We start from the raw sequence: 20,422 nt of genomic DNA on the forward strand, positions 1-20,422 counted from the left end.
CTTGGATAAGCGCCTGGATCGCAGGAGCAGCCTCCGAACTACTATCCTGCATCCAACGCAGGGCTCAACCCTGGCTTGCGACTCTGACTCCACCCTGAGGTCACGCCCATCCCCGCTAGGGCCCGCCCCCAGGCTCCGCAGCGGCCTCCCATTGGTGGAACCGTGCGTCAGTCGGCCGCCACAGCACCTGGGGCGGGAGCGTGGACCGCCACCCCTGGCCCCGATTCTCCCGTGCCCGCCTGCCGCCGGGAAGCTTAACCCGGGCGCCGGCGGGCGGCCGCCGCAACTGAAAGACCCACGGGCCGAGGCTCCGCGCCCGTCCGCGGCGCGCGGCCGGCATGGCGGCGCGGAGGAGCCCCCCGCAGGCGCGGGAGCCAGAACGGTCTAGTACCCTCGCCGCAGGTGGGCCCCGGGCGGGGCGATGGGGCGGGGCGAGGCGGGAGGGGGGGCAGTGGGCAGCCTGGGACGCGCTTTCCTCCGCCTGCAGTCCCCACTCCCGCGGGTTTGGGGTACGAGGCCCGCGCTCTGAGCGGTGGGAGACTCTGGACCCCTGGCCAAGGCGCAGACGGTGACGGGCTGCACCTCCACACCCGCTGCAGGGTTTGGGCATCCGTCGGGGACTGGGGTCGTATCTGAATAAGGAACAATGAATGTCCTCGCCAGGGAGAGCTGTTTGGGTCCAGGCAGCGAGTCATCTGTCTAGGTGGGGAAGACAGGTCCTGAAAAGAGAAAGCCGTCTTGCGGGGTGGGGAGGGGCAAGGTGAGGGGTCCAGGCAGCAGTTGGTGTCGGGCCCTGCCTCCGAGGAGCGGGGTGTCCCCTGCTCGGTGTCCCCTCTGAGAACTTGATTGTTGTCGGAGGGAAGTTGATGGGTTTCGCGCTTTGCTGGCAGAGGATGTGGGCCACACCGTCGCTGCAATCGAGACTCTCTCTACAACAGAAAACTGGCTTCTTAACAAAACTGTCACCAAGGACAAGGCAGCAGCACAGTATGGCACAGGTTGTGAACTAGTCGGATCTCTGAGGTCTGGGGCACACCACCTGTGTCTCTGCGTCTTCACCCTCTGCTTTGGCAGCTGGGTCCTCCCCACCTTAGAAGTGAGGGTTTTTTCCTTGCCATCCTTCAGTTGTGCCTTGGAGTCCTAGCTCCAAGAAGATGAGCATAATTGCTTCTCATCTTTGAACACATTCCCTTTCTGTAACTCTGGTGACCACCCGAGGGGTGTGAGCCCACAGTGAATTTGGGGAGCATGTCTGTTTGCACACACAGAGTTTTGGACTCTAGGTACTGCAGTATTTATGGGAAGTTGGCAGATGCCAGGTCTACTTATTAATTGCCATTCTTGGTTCCCAGCAGGAGTGTTGATCCACACAGAAAATAGTTGGGGGTTTTGCTGCTGGGTGTAGTGGAAGCGGCACCCTCTGAGATCAGGACATGCGTTTTAGACATCGTGTTGCCCAGCACTGCATGCCTACAAGCCACAACCACTCGGGACTTCCATAAGGCCGATCCCTAAGGCCCTTCCACTCTAGAACTCTGTAATTGAGAGTGATCCTCCCACTCTCAAAAGCTTGGAGAATGAACTCATTTTCAAACCTTTCTGCACCTTGGATTATTATGGAATTAGCCAAATACTTCCTGTGGGTGTATTCATTTGAACTTTTTATTAGATTATTTTCTTCCCTTCTCCCTGCTTTATTTTGGCAGAGAAAGCAAAGTTGGAAATGGGGGTAGGGGCACAGCTGGAAAAAGCTGCTCTGGGAGGTGGAAAGGTGCCTGTTCTGGGCTTAACATAATCACCAGGAGTTTTTCCTTCCAATACACCAAGTTCAAGGTGTGCCCACATTGTGAACCCAGCAAGAATTCTTTGTTCCAGCCTGTGGCGTCTGCAGTTTGTGTGCGGTGGTGGAAGAATGTGTTTCAAGGATCAGGTTATGGAAAACTTTTCTCTCCCAAACAACCTCCAGGGACTTAGGAGCATAGTTTCCTTTCTTTGCCAGTGATGTTTTTTTGGGGTGGTGGAGTTTAAAATCACTTGCCAAAGCTAAGATGCCACAGCTTTTTAACCTACCCTAACTCTTTTGGTAAGAGAGAGACCAAGATTTGCTTTTGAGAAAATAGCAAATGATAGCAAGGAATACTTGACAATAAAAAGCAAACAGAATAGCAGGAGAAAACTCGCAGATCGGGCAGAGGTGGACAGAGGTTTTTGGTAGCCATTTTTACTATTTCTTTTTCAGTGAGCTGTGGTTCTTATTTACCATTGCTAACTCACTGTCCACTTGTTTGGTAGAAATGTGAGGGGAGACCCGAGACTCTTGGGTCTTCAGTGATGTTCTTGGGAGCCACAGGACTCTGTGGTGGCCCCCAGGGGCGGAATGCCCAGTGTGGAATGGGAGACCCATCGGCCAGATCCCCCCACTCCAGCTATATGTGGAACACCTCTGCTCCCCATCTCTTGTTTGATATGCTGTTCTAGGTAAGATTTTGTTCAGAGAGAAGGGCCTAATGCTCAACAAAAGTTTAGAAATAATGGTAATGACTAGTGTTTTTGAGTGCTGCTTATGTGTTAGCTCATTTATTGCCTATAAAGTACTGAGAACCGTGCATGGACCACAGTAGGTACCCAGGTTAGCTGCTGTTATTATCATTGCCTTATACATGAGGTAGTTGTTATTTTCAATCCTCTTTTTGGGAAATTGAGTCACATATGAACTGGTACAAAACCCCTCCTTCCAACTTCTTACCCAGACTTTCCTGCTAGTTAAAAAGTGTATTCCTTAATATCATGGGTCCTGTTATTCCAAAGCCACTCAAGGGTGACTGACTGTATGTATGAAGCAGATGCTTCTGACCTGCCATAAGCAGTCCAACCGGTCCCCATGGGGAGTCACAGGTACCACACTAGGTAGGCAGGTGAGTTTACCTGGTGAGTGCTTCTGTGTCAAAGGGAGAGGGCAAATCGGAACCCAGTGGCTGGTCAGCAGCAAGCGCAGTTATGAGGATGGGAGGGCGCAGACATTCCCTCCTCAACACAGGCTGCAAAGGGTGCTTAGAATTGTTTGCTTGTTCTAGAACCTTCTTTTAGTGCTCTCAAAGCTATTGCTGTCAAGGAGCTGAATAAGGAGCAGAGGGGGCCCTGGCTAGGCAGTGTGTGCCAAAGGGGAGAGCTGTGGTTCTTCATGTGCTAGTTGTAACCTTAAAGAGAAATATTTTCCTTCTTTAAAAGACAGTTTGAGGGCTTAGGAAAAAACATTGCAATTAACACACAACAGAATGCTTTAAATGCTCCATAGTTGATATTTTTGCCAGCCTATTTATCCCCACTTTATACTTCTACTTTTAACATTTCTGATAGATAGGTTAAATATCAAATAAAATGTAACTTTTGACACCACATGTTTGAGCTAGGTCAAAATCCTTAATTGGCACAGTTATTGAATTGAAATGACCTTTGCCCTGGAGTGGGTGGGTACTGTCCTGTGTGCCTGTGGCGTCCAGTGTTGTCCCCGCCACAACGGCTGGGCATTTGAGTTCTCTTTGTGGTGCTGGACAGGGAGGCACTGCCCACAGATAGTCGTACGTAACCTTTCCAAGCGCGACACTGACGCGCGGAGTGGTTCCAGAATTTGCTCAAAGTTCCCAGCTAAAGGAAGAGGCGGCAGGATTCAAACTCAGGCAGTGGGATTCTACCTCAGCGGGTTATCTGCCAGCTTCTGTCTCCTGAGACAGCGCAAGCTCGTTCCTGGGAGCGCCCTAGTTCCCCAGGGAACCTCCTCACACTCAGCTGTTCCAAATTAAATTGGGCTATCATCTTTATACCATTGTTGTCGCTCAAGATGAGTCTCAGGTCTGAGGTATAGGTGAAGAGAGATTATGAAAAGTTATCATTATTAAGCCAAAACTTCTACATGCACAGCTCCTTATACATGGCTATTTAGGTCTCTCTGTAACTTTTGGAGGAGTTACTGGACTAGTGAATTTGGCCTTTTTCTCTTGTCCACTTGAATCCTCTGGTAAATACTCAGTCACTTAGCACAATCCTTTCTGAAAATTGAGATTGTGTGCACATTCATTAATTTGTAATTAGTTTAATGGAAGAACACTTAGATGTCACTTCATAGTGAATCAACAGTTTTTGTTTCTGCACTCATTGTGCCGGTGATCTTTTGTTCTAGGCATGCTCCATTTTTCTGCTGTCTCGTGTGACTGGAGCCAGAGTAGACAGGTAGCATCATGTTTAAAATGGACGGATGATGAAACATTCCATGTTCTTTTCTGGGAGACTAAGTACTATTGTCTGTTAGTACTGGGGTTCCCAGGTAATAAACCCAAATTGCAGAAACCATAGCATATAAAATGCTATCCTCAATAAATCCTGAGTTCAGAATTTAATAAAGTCTTTCATCATTGATTTACCAGGGGATTATGACTTTGAGTCTATATGGAATTATTGAGTGATAGATACATAGTAACTTAAAATAACATCAAGTCTTTTTCTGCATATCCTGTTATTGGTTTTTTAATGAATATAGGGTTAGTCTTGTGGGGGATGGGTGATAAAGTAATTGGAAGTCAGTTTCTCAAGAGAGACCTCCCCAGATTGAGAGAGAAGCAGAATCTCATTCAATGTCAAGGGCCAAGAAAAGAGAGGTAGACTGCCCTCTCTCGTCCCCATCACAGTGGGCATGGACTCCCTGCTCTCTCCAGGTGTGGCAGAGACTTAGTGCACACAGACCAGGTCCCAGGTGGCTCAGGAACAGAGGTGGGCTGGGGAGCTGGTGGTGGGAGCTCATCAGGGTGCATGCTTGGAACAATTTGGGTCTCCTTCTCTAAGCCAGGACAAGGAGTATTCCCTGGAGCATTTAATCTCCCAGGTGTAAGAGAAGTGAACTAGCTTCTTTCTTGTCAGGTAAACAGAGAGTGTGTCTGTAGGTCTTAGAGTAACACCTGGCACATCATAGGCACATTTGCTGACTGGTGACAAGAAGGCCTCAGCTCCCCTGTGAGATCTCCAGAGTGACAGGAGAACTGAATGCTCTGTCTTCCAAATCGACTGCTAGGACAGGTCGAAGTGCTGCAGAGGAAGCAGAACGGCTGGTAGGAAAGGGGAAGTGGAAGAGAGGCAAGCCAGTGCCTGCGTGGGCTGAGTATAGTCAGTCACCATCTGGACACGAAGGGCTGGGTGGCTCTGATGGCAGTGGACAAGATCAGCTCTTTGTCATTTGACTTGGCATTTAGAAAATGAACTTGGAGTTCAGTTTGTAGCTAAGGATTAGTTTGGCTGCTCCCCTGGAAACCCAAGTGTAGCCCATGGAATTATTAGTCTAAATGTTGGGTCTCTCCATTTTGCACCTGCAGTGTGGGACACTCAGGCAGGTCGGTTCCTTCCTCTGGAATCTAAAACAGGGAAAAGAATCACCCGAACTGAGAGGGAGTTTATTAGGGCACTTTTTCCCATGGTTTGTTCATGGTATATCTCCAAACTCAGTTCTGAGTACTCGGCTGATAGCCCTGTTGGGACCCATACAGCAGTGCTTGCTGTCCTACCCTGTCCTGTCATTTTATCATGCTTTAATATCCCAGCATTCTTCCCCACTTACACCTCAGTGACTGATTCATTCACAATGTGGAGCCTGTAGCAGGTGAAGGTCCAGTTCCCCCTCTTGCCTTTGTTTCAGTCTTCTCTGTCTTCCTTGTTTTCTTGCCACTTTTTTAGAAACTGGTCACCTCCATGGAAGCCCTTGTGGAAAAGGCTCTTTATCAAAACTGTGGATCAGGCCATGGCTGGTATGGCTCAGTTAGTTGGCACATTGTCCTGTAGACCAAAAGGTCATGAGTTCGATTCCCGATCAGGGCACATACCCAGGTTGCAGGTACAGTAACCACTCGGGGCGCATATGAGGTGGTGACCAATTGGTGTTTCTCCCATCAGTGTTTCTATCTCTCTCTCCCCCTTTCTCTAAAAGCAATGAAAAAATGTCCTCTGGTGAGGATTTTACCAAAACAACTGTAGTTCACGTTAACTGACATAGTAGAGCTGCAGAACTAAGTTTGCACTGCTAAAGGGTGGAGTATTGGCAGGTCAGTGCCTCCAGTACGTACTGTACGTGCTCTGGGCATATTTCCTGTGGTGCCAGTTTTGAGCAATGTTTTAAGTTTAGTTGAACTTCATTTGTTTCACAACTACTTCAAACCCAGTGCCTTGTGCCCCAACGTGATTACCTCCAGAGTAATTCTGAAACGCGTTAACATTAAGAGGCCTGTAGAGGCAAGTAGGGGTTAATGGCCCGGCCCCTGGATGCTGGCCCAGAGGGGAGGAAGCTGTGGTCCAGAGTCGCTCAGCTCTCCAGGACGAGACCCTGCATTCCTGACTCCCTGGTGTCTGCTGACTCCGCTACCTTGAAACCAGCCCACAAGGTGACCGCTTTGCAGTCTCATTTCCTACTTTACATTTACGTGCGTGGAATTAAGGGAAGAGAAACCACACTGGTGGCTCACTGTTTCTGACATACGTGTTAAAAGTCAGGAGGGACCACCAAGATCAAGGCTGTTGGTGAGGACCAGGTATAGTAGAATAACCGAACAATTTCAAATAAGTGAATCAGGTTCTCCCAGGTCAGAGCTTGGAGGTGGCTCCCCAGGGCTGTGGCGGGCTCCACGGTGTCAGAGGCCCAGACTCCTTCCACTTTGTTTCTACCCTGCGTGGCTTCCGTGCCCACAGCTGCTTCCTCATCCAGGATGAACATCCTATCACCACACTTACATCCCAGCTTAGTCTGGAGGAGCAAGGGCAAGGAATATACCCCTCTCAACAGAGCCTTCTGAAAATCGCCAGTCATACCTCCTAGCCAGAATTCACTCACGCGGCTGTACCTAGCACCCACAGAGGGTGGGATGGAGCTGTGCATCCAGCCACAAGTCAGGATTCTGTTTCTGTGGAAGAAGAGAGGATGGCTGCTGGCAGGCAGTCTAGATCCTGGACTAGATCCTGATGACACGGGTTCCTTTTATTTATTCAACAAATATTTATTAATGGTCTGTAGTGTGCCGAGGCACCGAGAAAGCAGAGAGAAAACAGACACAATTCCAGTCCTGACGACGTTTACCTACAAAGGGAGGCAGACACGAACCAAACACAAACATGCTTGTATAAACCGTGATGAGTGCTGTGGTGGGAAGGGACACCGTGTGCCGTGGGAGAGCGTGGCGGGGATTTGGTCAGTCCTGGGGGCTGGGAAAGGGTCCGAGAAGCTTTGCCTGAGGAAGTGACGTTTGAGCTGAGAGGCAGAGGATGGGGGCGTGGCAGTGGCGGCAGGCATGAGGGACAGGGGAACGGCCAGTAATCTCGGGGAAGGGGAAGGGGAAGAGGTGAGAAGGTACTGGGGAGCCCGGATTAGACCCCAAGAACCCTGGAGGTGGGGGACCCCAAATACCCTGGGGGCAGGGCAACCACCCGTCCTGGTTTGTCTGGGACTGAGGAATGTCCTGGGACATGGAACCCTCAGTGCTAACCCTGGGAAAGTCCCAGGCCAGCTTGGATGAGTTGGTCACCCTCCCTGAAGGTCACGTTAATAGTTGGGTTCCTTTATTGTGAATTTCAGCAAAGTTCCTCTGTACAGAAGCATGGCTGGCCAGCCAAAGAAGACAACCACTGACTGCGAAAAGTAGCCCCTCTCGTGGACCAAAGGAGAGAGGTGCAAAGCATAGGCCATACTTACGTCTAGTTGGATAACATTAGTGAGACTTTCCTTTATCTGGCATGATTTCTCTTAACTGTACTTTGAGAATTTAAGTGGCATGTGATAGTACAGTGGAGATAACAGCAACGGCCAAATGTGGAGGAAACCCTTACCCTGGAGTGGCGTTTTTCAGCCCCGGCAACATCCTAGGATCACGGGGGAACTTAAAAGGGCTGACTGGGCCCCAGCCCTTCACGTGGGAAAATTCGCAGGGGAGCCAGGGCAGGGCGATTCTCGGCTCTGAGAGACTGTGCCCCTCAGACTCCGTGTGCCTGGGCGTCGCCGAGGGTTTGTGGGGGTCTTGTAGGTGCAGGCTCTTGTGGACACGGACTCTGCCTGAGGATCTGTACGTCTAAGTGCCCAGGTGGTGTGGATGTTTCTGGTGCATAGACTTTGAGTACAAAGCTCTCTAACACTTGATGAGTTTGTTTTGATGTCACTGGTTGCTCTTTAGGAGAGGAGACTTCAAGGGTCATGTAAAGACAGATGGGTTTGTGGGAGGAAAGAGAGGGAAAGATTTGGGGTAGAGGACGGGGAGGCTTCAGCCATGTGCTTCCTTCGGCAGTGGGCACGTGCTGACTCCTCATCTGGTTCCAAGGCAAGGTGCCTGGTTCCAGAAGAACATCTGGAGGCCTCTGGCTAGAATGCAGCACTGGGTGGTGTGTCCTTTCCCTCGCACCGTGGACACTGGCTGCCAGAGTTTGGGTTTTTCCTACAAGTAACAAAAACCACAAAGATTTTTAAATAAGACAGAACACATCCATTGAGTATAAACACAAAACAAAGCAACCCCATTCCCTGCTGCCCCCACCTCCCCAGAAAACTCACCACTGCCACAGGGGGAAGACGGCACCGGGGGGAGGGGAGCTAACGGGAAGGACTAGTGACCATTAGCGACGGAGCCCAAATGATTCTGATGAGTGGAAAAGTCACCACAGGGTGAAAGTGGAGAGTGGCTTGTCCCAGAATGTCCCTTTAGTTCTCTTTTGTCACATGTTCATGAATGATTGTATTAGGATATAGAAGACAAGCTTAATCTTAAACATCTAAGAAGAGACAGAGAGAGAGAACCACACAGGCGATGGCAGGTTGGAGCAGTGAGCCCCATCCAGTGACATAAAATGTAGCAGGAAGACACATCAGCACCTGGGTCCACAGCACACAGAACTTGCACACAACCTTGCTTCCCTTGCCAGGTTCTGAATGAACTGAAAGGTAGACACAGGAGTCAGAGATTTTTAAATGTAAGCTCACTGATAAAATCCATAGGTCTAAGTTGTGTGGCCAGAGGGCCTTGCTAGCAGTGCGGAGCTGAAGTTAACCATAAAAGGCCAGGCCTCTCTCCCAGGGAGACACAGGCCCGAGGGCACCTCCCTGAAGGCGGGCAGACCTGGAGAGGAGGAGCTGAGCTGGGCAGACTCTCCTGAACTTCTCCGTCATGTCACGTGTCTCCCTGGGGAAGGAGTAAAGTGAGACCCTGGGTGGGGGCAGGAGGTGAAGGGCAGCGCCAGAGCTCCAGGAAAGCCTTCTGCCTGGAAATGGGAGGATGCCGGGATGAAGGCTCCTCTCCCCGCTCTTTCCTCCGAAGTGGGAGCGACACACTCCAGCAACAGGTCTGAAGGCTTTCAGTTGACGGCAGGCTGAATGTGAGTTGATGGCGCGTTTATTCCTCGGCTCTATAATTCCAACACAATCACAGGTGATACATCAACTGGAATGTATCATCCAGAATGAGGTTCGGCAAACCACAGCCCCTGGGCCATGTCAGTCCCACTCAGCTTTTGGGTTTGTTTTTTTTTCATTATATGACCTACAACCTGAGAATAGTTTTACATTTTTTAATAGTTGGGAAGAAATCAAAAGAAGATTACCATTTCCTGACATGTGCAACTTATATGGAATTCAGATCTCAGTGTTCGTAAGTTCTCTTGGAACTCAGCCCCGCTGCGTGTTGTCTGCTGGCTGCGTTCACGCTCTCAGGGCAGGTTCGAGGAGTCGGGGAGAGACCAGATGGCGGGCGAGGCCTGAAATTCTTCCTCTCTGACCCTACCCAGAGAACTTGCTGACCGCTGATCAAGAATGAAGAAGTGGTCATGACATTGATCACTCTTCTGGTCGGGCTGCACTCGGGACATTGTATTCTGATGAGGGGTCTAACGTGAGTGTGGAATGGGGTTCAGAGAAGAGTGACTGGGACGGTGAAGACACAGTGAAGAGAGAAGAGACTGAGATAGTGCCAGCCATGTCATGTGAGAACTGGTGGAGAGAGTGTTTAATCTGGAAGGGAAACAGGCACGGTGGAAATGGTATCTACGCTCCCACTCGTTCATTGTTTTGAATGCTTGATGAGAATCACTCAGTGGAGGCAGTTATGTATGTGGTTAATTTAGAGGGCACGCTGACCTTGAGTCAGAACACGTGGGTTCAAATTCAGACTTCTTGCTTTCTCTGGGCTTCGTTTCTTCATGTCAAAGATGTGCGTGACAGCTCATCCGATGTCCAGGTGCACAGTGAATGAAGAGGCAGCTTTCACCTTAGAGGTGCCTTCAGGCCAGTCGGGGACACGTCCTGAGTACACCTGCCTGCAGTGTAGACAGAGGGCAGAGGGGGCACCTGGTTGAGGGAGTTCTTCTGCGGAGAGGCTGGTAAGAATCAGGCCTTGGAAAGCAAGTGGAAATCCAGCACCTTTAGCCTGAAGCATTCTGTGATTCTGTGAGAGATATAAAAGGTTATCCTACAGAGGAGGAATCAGAAGTGCCTCATGACCCAAGTAATAACGATTTAAATTCTGGTTACAGATCTGATCACAGAAGCCTCTTGCTTGCTCCTCAGCTGAGCATCAGCGTCTCCCACAGCATCTAAAGGTCCTGCCGATCTGAGCCCGGCTGGCCTCCCCTCACTTTCCTGGCCCCACGGGCTCTTGTCCATCCTGTGGTTCCAGCTCTGCCCCTCATCTGACGCAGGTCTAGGCCAGGTGCCCATGTTACCCCTGCTGACAGAGCCACATCCCTTTCTCCTGGGCCATCCTTGACTGTGATCCAGACGCACCTGGAGCGTCCACCTGAGAATCGATGCCAGAACATTCCAGTCTGTTGCGTTCACAGCTGTAGCATCAGCTCTTGGCACGGTGCCTTGCCTGCCAGAGGAGCTTGATCTGTATTCATAGAATAATAATAGATTTTGATCGGGACGGAGAGAAACGTTCCAGAAAAGGAAATGGGTTCCCCCAAAAGGGAGTGAGTCCCCCCACCCCAGGAGAGGTATGCAACCGGCGGCCCCAGACTAGGTGGCGGAGAGACTGCGGCAGGACCTTCTCGGTTGTGAGCACTCTCTCGGGGCTCACTGTGTGCATTGCGTTCCAGCTCTCTGTCGTCACTGCTGTTCTCCGCCACTGGGGAGGCTTTTGGGGATCACTGAGGCCACGTAATTTGTCCGAGGAGGTCCTGCAGCTAGAACACGGCAGAGTGAAGACAGAGCCCTGGGCCCGTCTTGCCAAACCAGTTGTCTCTACCCAGCCCGGGAGCCTGCCTGGGCAAAGTGATCCTCGGGCTCTGGGGTTTCCCAGGGAGGAATTCCAGCTCGCTTTTCCACCTAAGCTTATCCCACCTACAGCTTTTGTGTTTTAATAATTGGGCGGGTTTTAAAACCTCTCCATACGATTAGAAAAACAAACTTATACCTTTTAACATGATGGCTTGCATTTAATACTCCTAAAGATGTGCCCAGTAAATGAAAAAAAAAAACACCAAAAACACACCTGAGTTATGATGTTATTAAATACACACACAGTTCGCTTGGGCGCTGGGCAAGGAGCAGTTTCCTGTCGTGTCACTGACACTCCTAGTTTCGCAGGAGCCCGGTCCCTCGGGGGGTGTGCTGAACACTTAAGAATGCTGCACGACAGGGCTGCAGCTGAGTGCCTTACTGGTCGTGACTTTCCAGATAAAAACCTTTCACTCGGTGGTTCTCTTCCTCAGTGATAACTGATCTTGTAGTTGTTGGTTGTAGTATTTCACTAAGTGGAAGACTCGTTTCTTAATTGAGCCAGAACTGATACCTGACATACAAAAGCAAAGGAAGTCTTTTGACTTCACCATTTCAAAGATTTATTAAGAGGATATTTTTTTCTAAATATTTCCCCCATAACTGACATAAAATAATTGACCTATGTTTTTTAAAGAACCAAGACTGCTTAAAACCCATTCTCACACTGCTGTGCTGACCCTTTGTTATTGCTATTATTTTTTTTAAATCCTTACTCAAGGATATTTTTTTACTGATTTGAGAGAGAGAGGAAGGAAGTGAGAGAGGGAGAGAAACATTGATGTGAGAAACATCGACTGGCTGCCTCCTGTGCACACCCCGACTGGGGACCGAATGCACTACCTAGATAACAGGCCCTGACTGGGGATCGAACCTGCCGTGTTTTTGTGCACTGGTGTACGGGACGACACTCTGACCAACCGAGCCCCCCGGCCAGGGCCGTGCTGACTCTTTAGCATTCTCCAGTGGTCTTCCAGTGCTCTCAATTATTTAGAAACCTTGATGACTTAATAGGATTTGTTCTGCGTGTCTGTCATTCAGTTTGCATATTGCTTGGTTTCTTTGTTTGGACTAATGGGTGATGTTTTGCTTTGTTCTGGAGCCTCTGAGTTTTCAGCACTAACCTCTGAGAGCGGTGACCCACTGTGGAAGGGAGGTCTGCTGGCCACCGGGGCATCACAGGGCCTTGTGTTATTCTGTGTGCTGGCCAGGTGCCCACACCAAAACGGGCTGAGCCCGGGGAGCGCAGGCCGTGGCCCTGTGGGCCTGGGACGAGCTGACCAGTAGCCTTTCCCGACGGGAGGGCATCGTGCCCCTGGAGCACGAGCTCCCTGAGGGCAGGCTGTGTGTCTTCCACGTCGCTTCACTGCCAGCCCGGCGTCCGGCGCCCGTGGGAAGAAGGATAAGCAGAGGGTGAGGGGAGAGGAAAGAGGGGCTTTGCGGGCCCTTCTCTGCCCACTGTCCCACCTGGCCTCAGCCTGCCCCTCCCTGCAGCACCTCCCTCCCGGATCAGAACTACCCAAAAGCCACATTCACCTTTTCAGAGGGAGTAAGTAGCATTCCACAGCACAGCTCAGAAAGTGTGAAAAGTTCACCTAGCACCTCTGCCGGTCTGGGCCCTCCCCGCTGCACCCCACCCCCACCCTTCCACTGCTCTGGCCGCAGGGAGGGCACCGCTGTCTGGGGATGGCTGCCTTCCGCAGCCGCTCTCTCGGCTTGTTTCCACCCGTGTCTCTTGGCCTCTCTGTCTTTCATCTGGTGATTCACCGTAACATGGCACTGCAGCAGGTAGAAATACCTGTTGTATTTATTACATTAAAGCTGGTATTTTTTACCTTAAATTTTCTTAACAAGATGATTTTAATGTATGCCTATATATCTTCATTGGCTCTGCTGTCTCAGACATCGAAATTAAATTGCCTTTTAGCTCAGGCCTTATTATTTTCCCCTTCATGGTGCACTGGGCATCCTTCTGTCCACCATCTCTGCTTCTGGAGAAAGTCCCCATGCTAGACGCAGGTGACAGTGTAGCTGTGCAGGGAGAAAGCCCCATGCACTGCTGTGCTGCATACGGCTGGGAAAGGAAGTGGGGAAGACAGTGTGGCGGACCGTGGGGAGATGGGGGTAGAAAAGGACCTGGAACAACAGTGCACGTTGGGAGGCCAACCACACACGGACGGGATTCCGTGGGGGTGAGCCAGGGGCTCCGGGGCTCCGGGGCTCCCGGCGGATCTGCTGTCCGGGTACTCACCCGGTTTCCGGATCTTCAGTGTCTTTTAGTTTTGTTTTTGGGTTTTTTTTTCTTTTTGGTTTCCTGTTTGAATGTTTGAATTATTTCAGCTTTGGTACATTTTAGAGAACGGAAAAAAATCTAAGTAGAATTCTACCACAAAAAACAGTGGCTTTTTAAATTTTTTTTTGCTTCTAGTCAGTGGTCTCATCTGCCATATATAGTCTGAGAGAATCACAGATCAGACTTTAGTTTCAAATAGTCATGCTGTTGATTTCAGGAGGTTGTGGGGTAATTATTCAAAGATATCTGAAGTGTTACTTCTGGGAGTCTGGATTGGGGTCTCTGGGAATGTTTGGGTGGTGATGATTGGGGAAATGAGTGAGACCGAGTTAATCCACTTTCTAAAATAATAGAAATGCACGGTGCTTACATAGAACCTCCTTCAGCCACCACCCCAGTGGTCCAGTCCGAAAGTATTAAAAAAGAAATTTCATTTTTTGTCACTTGATGAACATTAAAGAAGGTCAAATTTGTAATTCCTGGCAATTGCTTCTGTTTACTGCGTCTTCTTGTAACCCTCACTTTCTGGAGATTCTCCACGTCCAAAACCTCCTGCCACCCACCCTCTTTTTGCTTGTTTCCCTTGTTCTGGTACCTCTTTTCATTATGTTGAATGATTGACTCCCTCGTGGGGGAACCTTCTTTTCCTTCTGACCAGTCCAGTCGGCATCCCATGAGGCCAGCCCCCTGTGAGGCCAGGGCTTCCCCAGCGCAGGGGGAGGGGAAGGCGGGCAGACCAGTGCTGAGTTCTCCTGGGCAGGCCGGCAGCAGGGGGACCCTGGTGAAGACTCCGACACGGAAAGTTTGATTCACTCTCAGTAGTGCTTGGGGAAGTGAGATTTGACTCACAGGATTATCAGAGTTGTGATCGTGATAGTGTTTTGCTAGGCTCCTAATTTATGGCGTTCTCTGTGTGCTTTCTTTCTTTTTAAGTCTTTTTTCTTTTAAAGATTTTATTTATTTATTTTTAGAGAGGAGAAAGGAGGGAGAAGGAGAGGGTGAGAAACATCAATGTGTGGTTGCCTCTCACGCAACCCCCACTCGGGATCTGGCTCACAACTCAGGCACGTGCCTTGACTGGGAATCGAACCGGCAACCCTTGTGTTCACAGGCCAGCACTCAATCCACTGAACCACACCAGCCAGGGCTCTGTTTGCTTTTTTTGAGTTGTCATCCAGTTATTGACACATGCAGGAAAATTTTTTTAAATTCTCTTTTTAGCCCTGGCTGGTTTAGCTCAGTGGATTGAGTGCGGGCTGTGAACCAGGCATCGCAGGTTCGATTCCCAGTCAGGGCACATGCCTAGGTTGCAGGCCATGACCCCCAGCAACCACACATTGATGTTTCTCTCTCTCTCTCTCTCTCTCTCTCTCTCTTTCTCCTTCCATTCCCTCTCTAAAAATAAATAAATAAATTCTAAAAAAAAATAAAAAATAAAAATTCTCTTTTTAAAGGCTTTATTCTATACCTAATCTAGCAACACTGATTTAAAGATTTCCTCAGCTACATAATTCAAAGGCAGGATAGCCCGGAGACGAGACGTGCAGCTGCTGGCACCATGTCACCCTGTCTCTGAATTCTGGCTTGACCACTGGTTTCATCCCTGTCCCTCACAGTTTTCTCATTTTAAAAAATGGGGTGATTAGAGTAATAGCAATAAAAATAATTATGACCACTTGTTGGGTGCTTACAGTACTCCCGACAGCCTTATACCTGTCTTCCCGTTACACCCTCCAATCCCACAACAGCTCTGAGAGGCGGACACCACTTGGCCCTCACTGGGCCATCTCTGGGTTAGGGAACAGAGGCCTCGGAGGTGAAGGCCCTCACCCAGCGTGTGTGCAGCGCCGGATGGGACCCACACCCTGGAGCTCCGGAGCAAATGAGATAATCCCTGTGAAACTCTTGGCACGGGAGCTGGCACATAGCCAAACTTCAACTGTAACTGTTTTAATGATCAATGAAGCCATACCTGTTCCTACTAAAACATTGTACAGTACTTCCTCTCCTTTGACTTAGAAGCCCTGTCCTGATAACATCATCTGGGGGCCCCTCGGGACTGGCTGCGATTTGTAGTTGGAGTACCTGCCCAGAAGGGGCTCTTGTGTCAGGTCCATGCGATCCGGGAGTTCAGGCTTCTGTTCTAGGTGTGCCTGGAAAGGGCGTATTGAGCCTCATGTCGCTTTTTTCCTGCTAAGTTGATACTACCACCCTTTCTCGGGCTGTGGGCAGGGTTTCATTTTGAGGATAAGGGCAGCAGGCTGGGGAAGTGTGCATGTGTGCGTGCATGTGTGTGTGTTAGAGCAGGGAGAGCCATGGTCTGCAGTGGGTCCTCCCTGTGCAGCTGCGGAGAAGGCCCTCATTTGGGGTCTCAAATCAAATGCCCTAGTGGCCAGATGTCGACTTAGAGGAATGCAGCGGGTCAGAGGGAGTCCGTGACCAGTGAGAGCAGTGCCCCACCAAGGGTGGCAGCCAGGCCCCAGTGTAGAGACTGGGGCCCTCAAGTCCCCATACAGGTGAGCCCCACCCAGTGGAAAGCAGACAGAAGCTCTGGAAGGCCCTTCACAAAGGAAGAAATGAGAGCATGTTGCTCAGAACTGCAGGCTGCAGTGAGAGTCCGTAACTGGTGTGGGATTCAGGGAAACGGGTGCTCCAGCGCCCCAGGGGGGAGTGTCCAGTGTTGTTTTGGAAGGCACTGTGTCAACATCCGTCAACACTAAAAATGTGCAAACCCTTAGACCCAGAGTATCCCCTTGCTGAAATTGTCCTAAGAGCCACCATGAGCCACACACATGAGCTGGTGGAAAATACTTGTCTCAGCCATGTTCGTAAGTGGAAAGTGGAAGCAAGCAATGGTTAGTAATTAGGCCGTGATTACAGCAGTGATGGTCTATCTTTGTACTGCAGTGTTACAGTACAAAGTACTATAGCAATCTTCAGAGAGAACAATGTGGATCTATACGTAGTGATATGAAAAGATGGTCAACTTGTAATTTGATATGACATCAATATGAAGAAAACAAACTGTACTGTCTTGCGCAATTTTGCATGTTTCTAGAAAATGTCTGTGACTGCAATAGGAGAAATCATGTATCATAGACCATGTTCTAGTTCTTCTGTGACTTTAAGGACTTACTAAAAATATGTGCATATGTGAGAATTTTCAAAGTTGGGAAACCAGACTGAATTAATAAGAGTCTAAATCATAGGTGTAAAGGCAGTATGGCTCTACATTTTTAAACAATTTATAAAATATATTACTAAATTGCTAGGTGGGAATAAGTCTATAATAAATAGCTAATCCTAAACAATAAACACCTGTGTTTGAAAATGTCTTTTTAAGTAATGATATAAAAAATAGGCATTTTTATTTGCTAGTAACTTTTTCCATTTCTTTATCTCCTGGTAAATTCTTTACTGAAAGTGTAAATACACATCAAAGATAATAAAAAATGCTCTGCATTAAAGTATTTTTCTCTTTAAAAAAATACTAAAAGTGTAGATTCCAAATGGATGAGGCTTTTACTGCATTAGTCATGGGGATTTTACTAAACCCTGCGCTGTGGAGGACACTGTTTCACGGTGAACCCCAGAAGTCCTCTTCCTCATTTGTGCTTCAGCATGGTTCCACGCCCAAACATAATACCGTTAGGAATCTCCTGCCTTAGTAAAATATCGCAAGTACCCAGTTTGGGTTCTTCAGGCCTGATCACTTCCCCCCTGTCGAATCAGGAATGAGAGCGTGCACCACCCGCAGCACATCCATCTCTGTCTCATGACTGTTCTTTTAAGGGGCCACTTGCTGGAAACGATGTCTGTGTGCCTGCTGTTTGAGTCGCTGGTTCCGTGTGGTAAGGTGATGCCATGTGTTATGGCCCGTGTATGAAGTGTTGAAGGGACTTATCTACAAAAAAGAAGATCAAAACTATGAACAGTGAAGTGACAACAAACTCACAATTATCAACAACTGAACCTTAAAAAACAACTAGAAAGCAAACAACTAGAACAGGAACAGAATCACAGAGATGAAGATCACATGGAGGGTTATCAGTGGGGAGGTGGAAGGGGGAGAATGGGGGAAAAGGTACAGGGAATAAGAAGCATAATTGGGCCCTGGCAGGTGTAGCTCAGTGGATTCAGCGTGGGCTGCGGACCAAAGTGTCGCAGGTTCAATTCCCTGTCAGGGCACATGCCTGGGTTGCAGGCCACGGCCCCCACCAACCACACATTGATGTTTCTCTGTCTCTCTCTCTCTCCCTCTCTCCCTTCCCTCTCTAAAAATAAATAAATAAAATCTTTAAAAAAAAACTTCAGAAAAAAAGTGTGATTGGTAACCACAAAATAGACAGGGGGAGGTTAAGAATAGTATGGGAAATGGAGAAGCCAAAGAACTTACATGTACAACCCATGGATGTGAACTAAGGGATATACTTAAAAAAAAAAAAATACCAAAGTGGGCAGAAGGGGATGGGGCGGCATCGTTTCTGGATTCAGCAGATACTCAGCACAGGGCATGGTGCTGGTTCATAAATCATTTCATTCTGTCTTTCCTCAGCGAGGTCAGGATTTTACCCACTTCACAGCTGAGACAAGTCAGGATAGGAGAAGTGGGTTCCCAACAGGCACACAGCTAGGTGAGTAGGAGAAGCAGGCTTTGAGTTCAGGTTGGAGGGATTGCGAAACCTACATTCTTTATGTTCACTCTTCCTCTTGGATTTTGGGGACAAAGATATTCTTATATGTGGCCCTGATTATATTGGAACGAGGCATTTCTTTAATTTTCAGATGGCATTTTTGAATGCTTTTAATATGTTTATATAAATCAACCATAGACCCTTTGCAGATAGTTATCCATTGTATCTTTTTCCCCCTTAAACAAAGCAGACTTGTGTAATTGTGACGTGATTTTTTTTCAATTAAATTTTTGTAGGAAATGACCAAGTTCACTCCTGGACACTCGTCACCAGCCAAGCCTTAGATACTGTGTGGGGAATAGCGAAGGGCTCCGTGATGCTGGCAGTCTCGCTGCTGCTGGCCACCCTCTGCTACTTCCGACGGCTGAATTTACACCTAGGCCACCGGCTGAAATGGTGGGTGGCTGCGTCATCCTTGGAATATCTAAAACATTCTTGTCGTGAAGGTAGTATTTTTGGTGTTATTGTTTCCTTTTTATTTCAGGTGGAGTGGATATCTGCAAAGAAAATTCAAAAGTAAGTATTTTTGTGTGCATCTGTCCTTGTTTTTAAGATGCAGAGAGGGTTCAAGAGGAAGGAAGAAGAAAGGGAAAATTAACTACCCTCTATTTTTGATTCAGGGAACCTCAGCGTGGAGGCGGAAGTCGACTTACTCAGCTATTGCGCAAGGGAGTGGAAAGGGGAGACACCCCGTGCCAAGCTGATGAGGAAGGTTTGTAAAGGTCATGGAGGATGGAGAATTTGTGTGTAAACAAACATTCCACTCTGTTTTATGGACCCAGAGACTAACTGAAACTGAATGTGACATAAGGGACAACTGTGGCGCTAATTTAAAAGCCAAACAGCTGCTAGACATTGGCTTTGGGCCTTTTGCCCAGAGCCAGTGCCTACGACGACTGGGGTGAAGTTCAGTCTGTGAGTTCAGAAAACGGGAATCAGCTCCTTTCGGCTCTCTGCTGGCCAGGCCGACCAAACCTCTGTGACTGTGTGGGTGACTTCTGTCCTTGAAGGGATTTGGCCCCTTGATAAAAATATTTTGAGGATTTTTAGAGTTTTCCATTGGATCAGTCTTGGGAAATATTCCCAGCAGTGCTGCCCAAACTTGTCACTAGCAAAGGAAAAAAAAAAGGGGGGTATATTACATTTAAAATAGTCCTTAGCATGGTTTTGAAGTGCACAGTATTTCCCACTGTGACCGAGCCGTACCCGTGATCTCCCCACAGTGACATTCCCTGGGCTGAGCTCCAGGAACTTACCGTGTAGGGTAGCACGGGACCCTCGTCTCTCCACACACACGATGACATGAAATGACATGTGGTCCAATTCATAATTTAGAATTGTTTTATTTCTGTTGTCTGCTTTATGTAGAAGCACACCTCATTAGATAGTACATTGAAATCACTTTCCCTATTTCTTATCCAATAGAATTAAAGAGCAGCTTTCTGTTTTTGTGCTAAATAGGCTTACGAGGAGCTGTTCTGGCGGTGTCACATTAAATGTGTCCGACAAGTGAAGAGAGACAACTATGATGCACTGAGATCTGTGTTGTTCCAGATATTCAGCCAGGGCCTTTCTTTTCCATCCTGGATGAAGGAGAAAGACATCGTTAAGGTATGTCCCCCCACCAGAAACACTTGAGAGTCCCCTTGGTGACAACAGTAACCCTGCCGCTCTGGGTTTGCCGTGGGCAGCTCTGTACGCAGGGGTCCCGAGGCTGAACTCGGAGAGGACTGCTGACCAGGCCCTCTGACTCCCATGTCAGTTTGTCCACAGACCGTCCCAGAAAGATGGTCAGACCCATCGTGTTAATGCGTGTTAATGCCATCGTCTTTTCCTGGCATCATCTTTAATGCTCTCTGCCAGTTCCAGGGAAGGCAGTCTACTGAAACTCACTTTTGTACTCTGTAGTTATCTGAGTTTTGACAAACGCGATGTGTGCCTACCACCCCACATACCCCCTCATTTTCCACCACAGTCAGTCCTCCTCTCACTCCCGTCTCCTGCAACCACTGATGGGTCATGTGTCCCTGTGCTGTTGCCTTTTCCAGAATGCTATCTAAATGGAACCATCCCGAGTGCAGCCTTTTGAAGTGAGGTCTTTCACTTAGCATAATGAATTTGCAGTTCACCCAGGTGGTCCGTGAATATGTT

General features: G+C 48.7%; 1 protein-coding gene across 1 annotated transcript in view; it reads left to right on the forward strand.

The window, feature by feature from the left end:
- Positions 1-200: 200 nt before the first annotated feature.
- OTULINL (OTU deubiquitinase with linear linkage specificity like) overlaps positions 201-20,422 on the forward strand; it is a 28,791-nt gene continuing 8,569 nt past the window's right edge. The window contains exons 1-5 of the mRNA XM_045848213.1: positions 201-402; positions 18,508-18,667; positions 18,756-18,787; positions 18,892-18,983; positions 19,733-19,882. Coding sequence (XP_045704169.1) covers positions 339-402; positions 18,508-18,667; positions 18,756-18,787; positions 18,892-18,983; positions 19,733-19,882 — 498 coding nt within the window. The 5' untranslated portion in view covers positions 201-338. The remainder of the gene's footprint in view (positions 403-18,507; positions 18,668-18,755; positions 18,788-18,891; positions 18,984-19,732; positions 19,883-20,422) is intronic.

The sequence above is a fragment of the Phyllostomus hastatus genome, unplaced genomic scaffold (assembly GCF_019186645.2).
Source record: "Phyllostomus hastatus isolate PE091 unplaced genomic scaffold, TTU_PhHast_1.1 phas_contig_58, whole genome shotgun sequence".
NCBI classification, from domain to species: domain Eukaryota; kingdom Metazoa; phylum Chordata; class Mammalia; order Chiroptera; family Phyllostomidae; genus Phyllostomus; species Phyllostomus hastatus.